The 16,907-nt window shown below is 42.1% G+C and overlaps 1 protein-coding gene across 5 annotated transcripts in view; it reads left to right on the forward strand.

Annotated features, from left to right (window-relative positions):
* The window catches only part of slc2a9l2 (solute carrier family 2 member 9, like 2), a 171,297-nt gene that overhangs the window by 47,610 nt on the left and 106,780 nt on the right, over window positions 1-16,907 (forward strand). For all 5 annotated transcript variants that reach the window (XM_049574593.1, XM_049574598.1, XM_049574607.1 and 2 more), the window contains one exon: window positions 12,844-12,976. In XM_049574593.1, coding sequence (XP_049430550.1) covers window positions 12,844-12,976 — 133 coding nt within the window. The remainder of the gene's footprint in view (window positions 1-12,843; window positions 12,977-16,907) is intronic.

Here is a 16,907-nt window from a genome sequence, read left to right on the forward strand (position 1 = left end):
TTTGTACTGTATTCAATTGAAAGGGGGTCAAAAAGGATTTATAAATCATTCTGTTTTTATTAACATTACACAAAGTGTCCCAACTTTTTTCAAAATGGAGCTATAGAAAGATTAACATCAAAACATAAATTGAAAACTGCCCAAAGTTACAGGGACAGCTGGGGAAAGGATGGGGATAAAAAGTGACTATGTGTATATAACTGGCCCAGGTATATAGTCGGTTAATTTAGCCTGTTGATGTTTGCTGGCTTGTGCTCTTCCTTTCCGTCTTTTGCTGGCACGCTGCTGCCAACTCTCTTCATAGCATCAGTTCCTGTGTATTTCTCCAATTCAGCCTGGGATGGTGGACGTGTCCTTAATTTCTGATCAGCTACCTACAGTGCTGTCCTGACATCCCCTCTGTTTCACCCCAATTTGCAGCTTAATTGCTGTACCTCTTGTAACTCTCACGTCTGCCATGTGATCTTAACAACCTCAGAGCCTCTCATGTGACATCAAGGTGCGATTAGGTTTAAATGCCAAGGACCTCTCCAGAGCTGATGAGGCCTCATGGTAGACGAGTGGCAGAAATCCTCCACTCTACAGCTACAGTCATGTCAGTTGACGTCCAAGTGTGAGCAGACTCCTCCACTGGCAGTTAATGATTTCCCATCACTTTATTTCTAGGCAAATGAATAGTGTATGTCCGCAGTCACTTGTGTAATAAAGTCACGTATTTACCCTGCACAGTATTTGATTGGTGCTGTCTGTCCCTCGTTTCAGTAAGATGGCAACAGGAATTCTCAATCACATCTTGTTTACCCTGGAGGAAATCTTATCCATTCCCCCCACTCACCTTAATGGCCACAGGTTTTGTAATTTCGACTCTGGCTACCACTGAGGCATTTTCATGACAGGGATCCAATCCTCATCTACACACTTGATTTTTCATGTGCTAGGTTTTCAGTTTATCTTTTAGGGATGAAAGCAGACATTAGCTTGAGGCAGTCACGCTTTGAAAGCCAAATTCGGTTGTGTAATGTGAAGAGAAGGCCAATGTTATAAAGCACTCCACTCTTGGCATATTCTGTTGACTTTAACTTACTGCTTACTTTTGGCACTGTATTAAACATTAATGACTGAATACATTTCCTCCAAATTGCTTTCCCAAATTCAAAGCATGCATCTTTTGGCAGATGAGTCTGTTGATAAAGCGTGAGAGCCGTGATCTGTGTAAATGTAACTTAATATCTGAGGGTGAACTGGCATTGCTGTTGCTGGTCCTCAAGGTCAGACCAAATCTATGTCTTACTAATCAGATCTGTGTCATGGGAAGTTGATTGCTCCTCTGTTTTTGAGAGCCACACAAAACAGTGGCAATAGTGGCTGGTGAGTGATTTAAAGTTCATTATCCCTCTAAGATCAGTGACGCTACCTACTTCGTTGATGAAACCTAAATTGAGGAGATTAGATGACCTTTACAGCCCTGATTTGAAATATGTTTAAGATAAGAATACTAAATAAATGATAAAATCAGAAAATACTGACATTTTTGACAATATTAGTTCTGTCTTCCAATGAAAGGTATGCTACCATGGTTGTAATCACCAGGCTTATAGTGTTGTAGATTTGGCTAATCAGTCCCTCCAGAACTTTGCGGGCTCCTTTTGTGATTGTTGTGGCTTGAAATGTTTTATGTCACGGCAGCTTTTCTAAAAGAAATTGTGATGCAAGTCTTTTGTTTATATCATGATAAGAGGAGGGGCTGAGCGGATCAAAAGCCTATGCTGTGTGCAGTTGTACAGTGACATGAAATTTTACCCTTTTTAAAAAGTTGCGGTGTCAGGACCAAATTGCAAGATTGTGCAGAATTCATGGGGAGTGACTGAATTTGCGTTAATTGTTGTGATCGCACCATCACAAAATCCTGGAGGGACAGGCTGATATAGCACAGGTTAACATGACATTGTTCTTGCTATAAAAATTGTGGAGATAGTGGACGTAAGTGCCGTAAGGGCCAAGGAGGTGCAAGATTTGAAAATGTAAAAATGACCTTAAATAAGAGAAAATTAAGTGTGTCAGATGATGCTTTATGATGTGGATTGTGTGATAAATCGAATAAAACTATAGCTGTACTTTGATGCCTCTGGAAACATCTTCAGTGATGTTCCTTGAATCATCAGGTGTTTCAGGTCTTTCAGCATCATACATCCTCCTCCAGGCCACCCAGCTGAGGCTGATCAGATCCCAGCTTGTGTCCAGTTGGCTAACTAGCTACTTTGCCCCTCATGGTTCTCCTCTCTTGAGTCACAGCCATCTTGAGGCCTTCTCTGCTGCTTTGGTGGTGTTGCGGATGGCTCATCCCTTCCTCACTCCTTCGATGACCAACAAACTTTGCTTTGCTCTCCATCTGGCTTGTGGACAGCCACGGATCAGTCCCTTGTACTTGGTGAGCGTCCTTTCACAGGCTTTTTCCAGGCAGTCCTCCATGTAGTCTTCCAGGCAGTCTTCCTAAGGGACAGAACCAATTGTTAGGTGGCCTAAAACAGGAGAACAGTTTCTGGTCACAGGGTGGTGGTCACAATGCGGTTGGGGAACTTCAGTTACTGCTTAAGGTCCTACAACAGCTGCCAGTCTCTGACAGAGGCCAGGATGCCTGCAGATCTTATTGTAGTGGGTCTTAGCTTCTCTCCAACTCTGACAAAGGTGATTGCTTATATGGGTGTAAATGCTTGACCCCTTTATTCCTGCACCAATGGCTTCAGCGAGGCCCTTTAGGACTTCATCATGTACCACCTGTACCATCTCTTTTCATGCTTGGATCACAGTGGACATGCTGGTGATTCCACTTTGCCCCACAAGTGTGGGTTTGACAGGCTGGTGAGCACATTATACACTACCTGGATGAGAAACTTTATCCACTGTGACTCTGCTTTCCATAGCTCTGTAAAAGTCTTTGTCCTCTCTTCTGCATTGCAATGTTGTTGTCTTCTATGAGTGCTTTGTTGTAAGAATGACAGACTGTAAATTGATGCAAGTTTTACTTATAAAAACCCACTGGGTTTAAGAAGACAGAAAGCCTTGTAGTTTGCCTTGACTGTGAACTGTGTGAATGATTAGTCCATTAACCAGAGCAACAGCTGTTTCTGCACACCTACTGAGACAAGATGGCATGGGAATGTTCAGCATCTGGATTTGTCTGTGCAGTTGTTGGCGCATGATAACATACTTCAAAGCCACAAACAACTAGGTTCCATCCACATCCTGTTTTGTTTGGGGCTTATACTTTATACCGTGACATATGTGTGGAACACAGTATTGGAGATTTCCAGCTGTGTGTTTGCTTTCATTCCAGCAATGATGATTTAAGAACAGCAAACATATTTCTAAGCCAGCGAATTTTGGATGAAGCTCCTTTTTTTATTTTACGTAATTTCTATATTATCGCTCATGTCTATATTACGTGAAGGCTTGAGCATTGTGATTTATCTGCATTCTGTTAGCTTCTCCACTTCTGTTCCATGATTTGCTTTGTATCTAATTCAATGGAAAGAAAAATATATTATGTGTTTCTATGCCATGATTCATGCTTTGGATTAAACATGACTACCACCTTTTAAGCTACTTGACTTTGATGTCCGACCTTTAAATACAGAAAGTAAAATATTTTCAAACCGAATTTATTCCTCTCCACATCAATATATTTTTACCTTCAAGTAAAGTGAGGGTAGAAATTGATATTGTTTAAAATGTGAAATATGTCTTGAGCTGCAAATCCCCTCATTCTTGGTTGTATTTTTAAAGGATTTGACCAAGTTCTGTGCTCCTGCTTTCTTTCTGTGTCCCTTTGCGCTGACATTTACACACGGGCATAGTGTTCAGGCTTCTAGCAAAATGGGCACTCATTTTTAATTTATAAGTACTGGTTTGCCCCATCCATCATTTCGACCTGCAGACCACCACCTTTATAAATATCATTTTGAGCCTTAACGCAGTCTCTGTTATGTATTCATGTCACCTCTTTTGTACCCTTCAGGACCACCTGTTTCCTTGTCATTTGAGCGCGAGCATCACAGACATCCGTGACATATCCAATGATAATGCCACCATGGTTTTTGCAAGACCGTGGTTGCGAGACTCAAACAGGTTTCCTCTCGGCAGAGGGTTCTGTTAATGCAAGCCGGTCTAAGTTGTCACTTTGTTGGGTGCAAGATGGTAATAAGTTTTGACAAATGATAATTACTCTGACCTTCATGCGTTGTCATTGACCTTCTCCCAGAAGGAAACCATGTTTGTTTCGGCATTACAGCAGGAGCGGGCTTATAGCCAGTCTGTCACCGAACTCCACAGAGACACTGAACTCATCAGCATGCCTCAAACGCAATTTTCACCCGTAAGGTTACACTCAGCCACCCTAATGGGCCCTTATCTATAGGCTACTCTATATCATCCATCACACTTGCCTTTGGCTTCAGAGGACTGTGTAAATGGACAAAAAAATCGATGGATTGCTATACGTGGGGATGGTCACTGTAGTGCAACGTATTTTAGATGGTTGCCACACTCGTTGTCAAACACCAGAGTTATATAGTATCCTAAACAGAGCATGTGAGCGGAGCGGGGAGCGGGAGGATTTTTTGTTGAGCGAGGAGCGGCTATTTTTTTAAAAGGTGGAGCGGAGCCTTATCTCTCGCTCCAATTTTGCTCCGGACGCTCATGCCCCACCCAGAATGCATCTTTGCACCTGCGCACACCCACACTATTTTCTTTCAAAACTATAGAGTTTACTGTGTACTTCAGAAAAGAAACTGAGAAGAGAAGCAGCGGTACCTTGGAGAACGGTCCCTAACTGTGGGGAGAGGTGAGAGGGCTTTGGAGGTCGGCCGCTTAACCTGGTCTCCTCTACACTTTGACTTATTTCCACCCTGCCAGCGGTACCATGTAGAACAGTCCCTAGCTGCAGGGAGAGGGCTTCCCCGGAAAATCTACCAAGCTCATGTTTTATTGGTGCTGTAGCATTGTTCCGACCTCTCATTAGTCTGACGTCCCGTTGTTCCGATATGTGATTATTACTGTATTTGTGTACCATAGAGGATCAGCAACGCAACAAAAGTAGGCTACTGGTTGAGATACAAGTGTCATAGAGAGGAGAGAGTGAAATGCCATAAACTCCTGTTATTAACTCTGGGGTCCGGTTTGTATGGGGAGCTTTCCGCGGTGCTGAATGGCTCCCGGCGGGCGTATTTCTACCTTGATGGTGCGCAGCAACCGGCTCTGGGTCAGCTGGCGAAGCAGGCTCACGGCTTATGTGTTTGCCACTTTCTTTTTCATTTTAACCAATACCATGATCTTTTCCTAACCCTAACCAGACCTTGACCTGGGATGTCGGACCTATGGGCTGTCGGAAAAATGGGCAGACCCGGTTTTATTTGTGAATAGAAGATTACAGTGGTGAGCGAGTGGAGCGGGATAAAATTTATGATGGAGTGGAGCGAAGAATGCGCAGAACCGAGCGGACGAGCGGCACAAAGTAACAAGTCTGCGAGCGAGGAGCGGAAATTTTCACCCGCTCCGCTCACATGCTCTGATCCTAAATTACTTTGATATTAGGTACCATGTATGTGGTGTATATGTATGCTTGTAGCTCTGTGAAGTTTAACTGTGCAGTAAACAGTATCCAATATATCCACACATAAGGAACAAACTGCAGAACAAGAGTAGCTGATCATTCAGTGTTTTTGCAACATGGCCCTTCATTGTAACTGCACTGTGCAAGACAAGCTGAAAACACTAAAGTTAATCAGACTAAATTTCCTGATAAACATTCAGCTGTTGTTGAATTGCCATGATCCTGGGTTTGTTAATATTCTGTTATCCTATGGACTTTGTTTTCTGTTTGTGTTCCTTGTTTCATGTTATTGATTCATGTTTAATCCGCTTCCTGATTTATTTTGTAGATTCTCCCCTCATGTGTCGTGTCTGGTTTTACTTCCTGTCTTTCTGTGTTTTCCCATCTGTTTTCTGTCACACCTGTCTCGTTAGTCCTTCCCTGTTCCCAGAGTCTTCTCTTCACACCTGTTTTGTATTATTCCTGTTTGCTCCACCCTGGTGTTCCCCTCCACACCCTTGTTGTTAGCAAATCTCCATTTCCCTCCTTTTGCCCATGTTGTCCTACTCCAGCTGTGTCTCGTTCTTGTGATTAGTTTTCTGAGTATTTCTGCCTGTGTCATTTTGTACAGTTTTGTACAGTCATGCTCCGGCATGGAGCGGGACCTTAATAATGAGTATTGCATAGAATAAGCACAAACAAATTGGCACTGCTGATATAGGAGGTGCTAAGGCCCACTGTAGCCCAGGGGGACATTAACCACTGACTATACGCTTTGTGGGTCCTAGTTTATTCTCCTTAAAGCAGTCGGTGGAACCGCATCTAATTTGTATTTCTTTGGTACGGCATTTAAAAAGTTTGCTTAAAATCTGAGGGACTGTTAAATGGAAATATGGGTATTGTCACATTGTTTTCACACTGTTATTAGATACACTGTGTGTTTAAAAATATCAATTATAGCCACTTTAAGTAAGTTATTGACCCTCCTGTAGGGTTGAAATCTTAGAGGAATACCAAGCCCCCAAACTATAAGGGGCCCTGCTTTAATAATTTAAGAATGGGAAAGCAGACACCTGCTTGGTCCAACTTGTCAATTTGCTTTTCTGACAAAGCACCAGGAAAATAGGCTTATATTGGAGGTGACATTCATTACAAACAGCTTCAGGCAGAGGGATGAAGGGCTTTTCTTCTGATCCTGGCAGATCTCCACCTGTATTCCACAGGCTGAGATTGTGGTGACGTGAGGATTTTACCAACAAGATTTTCATTTTGTGAGAACTGAATTTGGAAGGGGTATTGTGTTTATCCTTTTTACAGACTTACAATAACTCCAGAGAATGGTGATGGGCAGACTACTAAGTAATGATGAAGGAAAAAGCAGAATGCTTTCAGTGTAGGTGTCGTTTTTAAACTTAAGATCATTTGGCATGCCATAGGCATTGCTGGATTTATAAGGGAAAAAAAGTTCTTATTTATACTTAACTTACCACTTTATTGCTCCTCCAGGTTGACGGAACACTGAAATATAAATATCAGGTAATCTCAAGGTTTTTATCCTATAATGCACCTTGTAACCAGTATGCATTAGTTTCTAACCAGCTAGCAGTGATTGACAGCCAATTTAATCTCACTGCCCACTGTGGAAAGAAAGATTTGCGATTAATTGTTACTGCCTCTACCAAACTAAAGACTTGTACGAAGCAGAGTCACTTCTTGCTTGGGGAATAGCCAGGCCCGATAAAATAGTTAAGACTGACACGACACAGATAATACTGGCTTGTATAATTGGATACATCTCAGATGTGGGCCACCCGACATTTTCATTACCTCTGTCTCAGAGGTTACCTGTTCACATTAATCCCCTGACTGACTTTGCGGTGGTCCTCCTGCAACAGCAGTGTGAGCTTCATGTAGTGCATATTCTCCTCTGTTTCATTCCTCTGCTCGAGACAAAAAAAGATGTGTTTCAATGTACAATGTACACCCTGCAGCCTCATGAATTCTCAGAGATCACTAAAAGGAAAAAGTGTGAGGCTCGTGAATAAACCATTTGTCTGCTTTGTTTAGTTTACTGTGTATGAGTATCATTGCAGGTCATAGCACAGCTTTCTGAGCTGTGATTTATTTTATCACTGGGATGATGGGATCAGGGCCCAGGCTGGTTCACCCAGCTTGGCCCAGTTGTGCGTGTGTTTGTGTGTGTGTGTGTGTGTGTGTGTGTGTGTGTGTGTGTGTGTGAAGCAGAGAAGTCCAGCCTGATTATTAGGCCTTGTATGTGCTGTATAATTGTTGGATTGTTATCACTCCACCTGTCAGTGTTCTCTATGCTGTAAACCTCCCTTGTTAAGCATTCGGTCAACTTTTTTGTTTGTGTCTGTGCATGTGTGTGTATGCGTGTGTGTATCTGTCTGTTCGCAGCTAATCTGGAGTACTACTGGACCCATCAGCCTAATATTTTGTGTGTACATTTGATTGTATGCTCAAGAACCTCTTGTAGTTGCAGTGATTCACAGTTGTTGAAAAACATGTTTTATTGACTGTTTCATACCGTCACTGACTTCTGACTAATCACCTCTTAACCAACTGGTAGGGACTGCAAGTTTTTCAGAAATCAGCTCAGCTAAAAACATCAAGTCTTACTGTCTTTTGCAGGCCACATATTGGCCTTCGTCAGGCCCCCAAACCCTGACTTGGTCAAGAGAGTTTGGTCTCATCTTGAACCATCATTACCTTCACCACCATGTGGACTATAAGAAAGTCAGAAAGGACAATTACACTGGGCTAAGGCCACATGGTTGTGCCGCAAGACTTGATTTTGTTGCTTGGGTCATTTTTATGTCTCCATGCCAATGAGAGCTGTGGCCAGAGGCATTATGTTTTCGGGTTGTCCATCTGTCCATCTGGGCCATTCTCGTGAATATCTCACGGATGCCTTGAGGGAATTCTTTAGGTTTGGCACGAATATCCACTTGAACTGAAGAATATACTGATTAGAATTTAGTGGTCAAAGGTCAAGGCTGCTGTGACCTTGCAAAACAGGTTTTTGGCCATAACTCAAAAATCATACGCTAATCATGACAAAATTTCACACAAATGTCTACTAAGATAAAATGATGAAGTGATGACATTTTATATCCAAAAGGTCAACGGTCAGTTTTACTGTGACATCAAATGCTGCAAAAACACTTTTCTGCTGTTATCTCAGGAACAGAAGGGGGGACATTTGGTCAGATACTGAATTGGGGACACTAATCTTGAAACTGTGCTGATTGTAAGATCTTCTGTGCTGCTGGGGAAGATGTGTGTGAAGCATCCATGTTTTCACACACATAGATGTAAACTGTAAGTGCAACATGACTGGTGCGTGGAGTTATACAACTGCAAGGCAGAATTCTAGCTCCTTAATATTTGTGGTTATACCCTAAATAAATAAGTAGGTTATGCAATTTTATTATGTTTATTCTCATTATTTTCTACTTGGTTGTGCTTAAACCTATAGACAAAGTTAAGTCTGTCAAAAGTCCAGCTATCGATGACAAGGATAAAAATTTGTGGCTGTCTTTTAGTCATTTAAAAATACATTCATTCTCATAACTGCAATGTCTCTGCATTTCACATAAAGTGCTTGTCGGCAGGAGAACTCAATCTGCTCTGTGCAGTGTGCCATGGCTCAGTCAAAAATATACGAGGCGCATATTTTTCTGGGATGATCTGAAATGCATTGCTGTGCATCTGTTGGAATTGTCTTGAGTGCCGCTATCAGCTCTAACGGCTGCCTGGCTGTGATTTGCACCCTACTGACTGCATTTTTGTAGTTTTATTTTTTGGAGGCGTTCTTGTTAATAGAAATAATCAGTTTGTAAGTGAAGTTAACATCAGAGACTTGTATTATATCATACCAGAAAACAATACTGGGCAAAAAATTGATTTTGTTTAGGGTGTGTGTAATACAGACCACAGAAATCAATGCTTTACAACATGAATTCAATTCTTCGTATGTCACAGCAGCCTCCGAGAGGTCTAATCCAAGCGCCCACTCTCATCTCCAGCTGGGTTAAGACAGCGTTCCTACAGTGCAGCATGCCTTTCACTTTCACACAGCTCACACAGGATTTAGTACACAGAGGATCATAGAGGAGAGTTGGACTGTTTCCAAGCCTGTTTTATCAGTCAGAGGCAAAAAGGCCTTCATCTTCCATGTTTTTCCTATTCCAAGAAAACTCTCTAAAAGGCCTTACTGAGAAAGATAATCAAGCTCAAAACTTCAGCAACATTGCACAAGATCACTTTCTGACTTACTCTCTCAGTCTGGGCCCTGGTCTTCTCTTCCCTTCTCGTTTTTAATTATTGTTAATTACAAATTTCATACATCCTTTATTTAGCTTTTTTCTTACTACTGAACTACACCCGCCAACCATATCACTATGCAGAAGAGAGCATGTATCTACTCATGGATGAGAGGCTCATGACTGTGACAGCGCAAGATGTAAGCATAAATGGCATCCTCCTCTGCAGAGCTGTTATGCTAGCTAGCTCAATGGTGCTAGGTGAGCTAGCAGTAGATGCACGCATCCTTGTGTGTGGTGATACGGTTGCATGAAACTGCTCACAACAAGGTCTGTGGGTTATCTTGAGTAACCAGGTCATGATTTCTAAAAAGGGACATTGCTGTTGAGTTTTTCAAATGTATTTTTTTCTTGGCGAGTGTTGCTAGTTTCATTATGTTCAAGAGAGAGCAGACATCTCTGTGGCCAGTATCTTCAGCACTCGGTTACACACCAAAACAATCTAGATTGATAAATAGCACTACAGGTAAGAGGAAACATAGTTTTGATTTTGGGTTTGACTGTCTCTTTAAAGTGTAACATTTGTGGACAGTTGCTGCAGACTTTATGACACATGAGTATGCAGTTAATTTACAGCTCAGGCTGAATACATCACAATTGTCAATGAAAAGTTTATTACATTCTTCAGAAAGTTTTACAGTCTGAGGGTTTTTTTTTTCCACCTAGTAAAGGTTAGGCATCTGAATCCCCAACAGACTTCTTCTGAGTTGAGACCTGACATTTCCTCTCCAAAGGGCACCTCCTTTCCACAGTCTCTGTATAACTACATATGTCCCCCCATGTTTGCTCAAGTGAGACCATGAAGCATACATCTGCCAGATAGATGGGGCTGTGCGTCCTGTCATCTTTCCTAAGGGCAATAGTGTGTATAAGTTTTGCACATGTCTGTGTGTTCTAGCAGTGTATAAGTCCGACATCCTTTATTGTGTCTGGTGGTGGTGACCGTTATCAACATCAACTGGTCCTCACACTCCTCTTTGTCTTAATAACACGCCCCGGAGGACGTTGATACTGTCAGATATTTGACATTGAATGAATTGCCTTCAAGAAATACTTTGTATCAAAAGAAATATGCTGTTTTAACCTAGAACATTTTTGAGTTAAAATCTAGTCTCAGAAATGATGATTTAAAATCCAAGGTTATCTTGAATGACGTTGTTGTTGTTGTTGTTGTTGTTGTTGTTGTTGTAGGAAAACACTTCACTGAAAGAATCATGTTAAAGACCAGCTTCCATGAATCTAGGAGGCTTTGATAAATATTTAGCCTCTGAGGCATATGTTGAAGAAGACACTGTGTAATAGAAATGAGACAACCCTGATGACTAACAGCATCCTGCACTAGTGTTTGGCTATTTGTCTTCTCTGCAGTCTATATTCACTCCATGATATAGTTGTGATACAGACAAAAAAGACATAGTATCCTGCATTAACAACGTTTGACAGTGTTCGGATCTCACTGTATTGGCCTCATAATCAGCTGATCATTCATCATGGCAGTGACTGGGAAGACATTCATTCATTCATTCATTCATTTTCCGTAACCACTTATCCTGTTGGGGGTCTCTGGGGGGCTGGAGCCTATCCCAGCTGACATTTTGCAAGAGGCGGGGTACACCCTGGACAGGTCGTCAGACTATCACAGGGCTGACACATAGAGACAGACATACATTCATGCTAACATTCACACCTACGGGCAATTTAGAGTCACCAATTAACCTGCATGTCTTTGGACTGTGGGAGGAAGCCTGAGCACCTGGAGAAAACCCAAGCTGACAAGGGGGGACAACATGTAAACTCCGCACAGAGCTGCTTCCCCATCCTGGGTTCGAACCAGGTGAGGCAACAATGCTAACCACTGTACCACTGTGCTGCTGCTGTTGTAACATACTCTCAATCAGTGGTTCCCAACTGGTCCAGTCTCGGGGTCCAGATTTCTGCTTAGTCATAGTTCAAGGTCCACATAGTTTAATACTTTCAGCATCATACTTGCATTTGGCCATAATGTCAGGCTTGTTTGCTGTCTCTGTCAGGTAGCTATCCATTAGTCACTGACTGTACAGCAGGAAACAGCACTTCAGTGTAAAAGCTCTGGGCCGGAAAATTCGTTGTGAGTCATTGAGAATGAGTGCGAGACCCACTTTTGGGCCATGACCCAGTTAGAAATTTTTATGGGGGCAAAACTGAAACCATAAAAGCTTTTTCATTCTATTATTTATCTATTCAGTAATATTGTGACACAATTTAGACAGATATTTTACAAATTTGCACACATAATACAATACTGTTATTGCTAATTTGTAGCCTTTAACTCCAGGAGATGTTTAATCTGTCTTGCTTTAAGGAAACATTAGCATGAAGGAATGCATCACTCGAAAATCACAAGCGTTATACTAAGCTTTCACATTCAAAGCACTGCTTTAAGCCAATGTCCTGTTTTCTAAACGCAACTGTCCCTTATTGTTATGTTACATTTAAAGGTTCTCTACTGTATGTGACATTCAGAACATTGATATAGCAGCAAACCATAATTTGCTACATAAAGATATAGTGGAGTGATGACATCCTGAGCAGAGAATGAAGTCACGCTTCCTGTGTGTTTAACATGAGCTTCTCTGTGGTTTTTTGTGGCAGGTCCAGCTGTGCATGTGTGTATCCCATTTACAAGCTCGTTGCCATGTCGGCCCAGCCATGTTAGAACCGTATATGTGTATGTAACCTATATGCTCTGAATTTTGCACTGAGCCACTTTAAATGATCATCACTGCTTGCAAAAATTCTCAATGAGATTATGATATGCATCAACGTATTTCACAGAGCATCACTTTTGTTTGACGTCTTTTACAGTATGGTATAAATCATCTACCACGTCTGAAGCTTTGATGTTGATGTTTTGTGGATGTTTTACTACAGGAAACCAGGTGGAACTACCTTTTTACCTTCCTGGCGGTTCCTGCTATGCTGCAGCTGTGTGTGCTGCCCTTCCTCCCTGAGAGTCCTCGTTATCTACTAATAGAGAGGAGGGATGAGGCTGGAGCAGAAAGAGGTATTGTATTCACTACAGACACAAATATGCCATCCCTCCCTTTAACATACATCTGCAGAATGCACACATGCTGCCTCACTGTAGGCTTTAAGGCCTAACAACACATTTGGGCTTGTTATGTTTTACTAGCAACTATCTGGTCTGTGTACTAATCACATCCACACACATCTGGAGCTTGACAAAATGATTCCACAGGGGGAAGAGTGTCAAGGTACCACAGCACAAATGACCATAGTATATCTGCAGAGCATTGATAGAGTTGTTAGGCAAGACCACAGGCTCATTGATTACTTTGCCAGTGCTGAGATTTGTGGCTTTTACAGTATTTTAGGTTTGCTTTGGCTCAGGCTTCAATGTGCAAAACTCTTTCAGGATAGGTTCACAATTTTTCTGTCTTAAAACAAAAGTCAGGTGCCCATGTGACCACCGAAATCATTCTTCCTAGGATTTAGGAACACAGTGCTTTACCAAATAAATGAATAAATTCATTAATAGCTTATTAAATAACCTATCGTGTCACCTACAAGACAGATGGTGGATAGTGGGCTTGTTGGTTCAAACTAGATGCCAAAGCTCCTTGAAACACGCTGATTATCCATGGAGTGCTGCGCATTCCTTTCACCGCCCAAGTTGAGCAATGGGGCTGTTCACACTGGATGTACCATGGCCCTGAGCTCCATGGCTTGCAATCTGCAGTGATAGTTTCAGTGTCTGGTCTGTTTTTTCTTTGAGCCGTGAGTGAGTCTGGCTTGAAAACACATATAATCAATGAACGATACAAAGGCTGTACTAGGTATGATATAGGTTATCTTGATTCTTTTTTTTTTTTTTTCATTTTCCGTAACTCCTCATCTTGTTTGGGGTCACAGGGAGCTGGAGCCTATCCCAGCTGACATTTTGCGAGGGGCGGGGTACACCCTCCAGAGTCAGAGTATCCGGAGAAAACCCACGCTTGACACGAGGAGAACATGCAGACTCTGTGCAGAGGGGCTCACTCACCCCAGGTGGTTCCCCCACCAGGAGCCCTCTTGTTGTGAGGCAATAGTGCTTACCATTGCATCACCATGCCCTCTTGCTGTGAGGCAATAGTGCTAACCACTGCATCACCATGCCCTCTTGCTGTGAGGCAATAGTGCTAACCACTGCACCACCATGCCCTCTTGCTGTGAGGCAATAATGCAAACCACTGTTCCACTGTTCCGCCTGATGATTTAATCATGATAAATGATAAAATATGCACCCCATGCTTCCACTTTTGTCAGTTGTGTCTAAAATGAGAGGAAGAGAGACCAGCAAACACACACGAAGAGACACACAAGCAGCCAGAGACAGAGCTCTATATGTGATTAGAAGAGAGCAGATGAGCAGAGGAGCAGAATCGCTCGCTGACCAGCATGGAGAAATGTGCCAATGGTATGAACAGCCAGGTGACTGCAGACAGGCCGCTGCGCAACAGTTGACATATTGGGGGCGCTTCTGCGTCCACTGCGAAAATGATGCTTGGTGCACCATGTCCTTTTCCTCCTTCACCTCTGCCACTAAACCTGTGATTAATTACACTGTTCAATAGGCCACTTCTTCATCAAGCTTTTTTTTCAAGTTATTTAATATGAAGTGTTTTATTGCCATTTAAATGTAAGCTGCTATATGGCTATTTGAAACATATGTCTGGTAGTTGTTTTTGGGATTCCAGAATAATAATAATAACAATAATAATAATAATAATAATAATAATAATAATAATAATTATAACTTTATTTGTATAGCACCTTTCAGAACAGAGTTATAAAGTGCTTAACAATAAAAACAGTTAATACACAATAGAACAATTAGTGCATAAAAACAATGAAACATCAAATAATTTAGAAACAGTTACAGCAATTACCATCGGTTAAGAAAAAGCCATATGATAAAAGTGAGTCTTAAGAAGAGATTTAAAAGAAGACACTGAGTTAGCCTGCCTGAGATCTCCAGGCAGAGAGTTCCAGAGCTGAGGGGGCCGAACAGCAAAGGCCCGGTCGCCTTTAGTGACAACACAACAATTTGGAACTCATAGAAGGGCCCTGCTGGAGGATCTCAGGCAGCGATCAGGCTCATAAGGGGTTAGTAGGTCACAGATATAGGCAGGAGCCTGACCTTTCAGGGCTTTAAAAACAAGCAGTAAAATCTTAAAATCAATTCTAAAACTCACAGGTAACGAGTGAAGGGCAGCAAGGATTGGTGTTATGTGGTCACTTCTCTTAGTACCTGTTAAAAGCCTGGCAGCAGCGTTTTGTACCAACTGCAGTCTTTTAATGTTTCGTTTGCTGATGCCAGAATAAAGTGCATTACAATAGTCGATTCTGGAAGTGATAAAAGCATGGGTGACCTTTTCTAAATCTGCAGGGGAGAGGAATTACCTGATTTTGGTTAGCTGTCTCAGTTGAGCAAAGCAGGACTGAAGTACTCTGGTCACCTGGACATCAAAAGACAGTTCACAGTCAAAAATGACACCCAGGTTGCGGGCCTCTGTACGGACATTATTAGACAGTGTATCCAGACTAGAGGTGAGATTGGTGATGGTGCTAGTGCTGGGGCCAGAGGGGGTGATGATGATTACTTCTGATTTAGAGTCATTCAACTGCAGAAAATTTTTGGACATCCAGAATTTAATTTCAGCCAGACAGGACATAATATAGACAGCATCAGAGGATCCAGGCTTTAACGGGACATATAATTGAGTGTCATCCACATAACAGTTTAAGTTAATGTTATGTTTATGCATGATTTGTCCGAGAGGTAGCATGTATATGGTGAATAGAAGGGGACCCAAAATAGACCCCTGGGGGACCCCGCAGAGGAGTGGAGCACAGGAGGAAGAAGCGTCTCCAAACGCCACAGAGAATGACCTATCAGACAGATAAGAAACGAACCAATCCAGGGCCACATCACTGATACCAACATAATTTTTCAGACGGCTGATCTAGACACCATGATCCCACTGTGTCAAAAGCTGAGCTGAGGTCAAGGAGAATTAAAATGGAGTACTGGCCTGAGTCAGCTGCAAGCAGTAAGTCATTGGAGACCTTGACCAAGGCAGTCTCGGTGCTGTGTAAAGAGCGGAAGCCAGACTGAAATTTCTCAAAGATATCACTGTTGTTCATGAAGGAAATCAATTGTGTGGCGACAATTTTCTCTAAAATCTTGGATAAAAATGCTTGGAGATGGGTCTAAAACTGCTTAAAACAGTGGGATCAAGAGAGGGCTTCTTTAAAAGGGGGTAAACAGTGGCATGTTTAAAACAGGAAGGGAAAATACCTGAGGAGAGGGAACAGTTAATAGTGGCTTAAATATCAGGACCAACCGTCTGAAATACAGCTTTTAAAAACCAAGTGGGAATGCAGTCTGAAGGGCAGGTGGACGATTTGGAAAGTGCGACAGTGCGTTCCAGGGTTGACAGAGAGTAATCAGTGAAGTGGGATAATGAAGAAAGTGGGCAAAAGTCAATGTAATCTGACTCTGTGAGGTCAGAGTTGAATTGCTGCCAAATCTCCACAATTTAAAAAATTCTTTACATCTCTCTTCGGACTGGTCAACAGGTTGGCTACGTGGGGGACTAATGACAGAGTTGACAATCCTGGGATTATGTTCGTGTTTAATGATAAGCTCAGAGAAATATGTGTTCCTTACTTCCTTGACTGAACGCTGATAAGTGAGCATTAAGTCTTTCAGGGAAGCAAGGGAAGCACCAAGTTTGTATTTTTTCCATTTCCTCTCTGCCTTCGTGCACTGTCTCTTTAAAATCCTTAAATCCTCATTCATCCATGGCATAGAGGAGGATTTTGGTTTTTTAAGTCTGACTGGGGCTATGGAATCTAAAATATTTGTGCAGGAACTGTTAAAGACATTGACACGCTCTTCTACATTGAGCCCATATTAAACATCTGAATTA

Source organism: Epinephelus fuscoguttatus, linkage group LG1, assembly GCF_011397635.1.
Source record: "Epinephelus fuscoguttatus linkage group LG1, E.fuscoguttatus.final_Chr_v1".
Lineage (NCBI taxonomy): Eukaryota > Metazoa > Chordata > Actinopteri > Perciformes > Serranidae > Epinephelus > Epinephelus fuscoguttatus.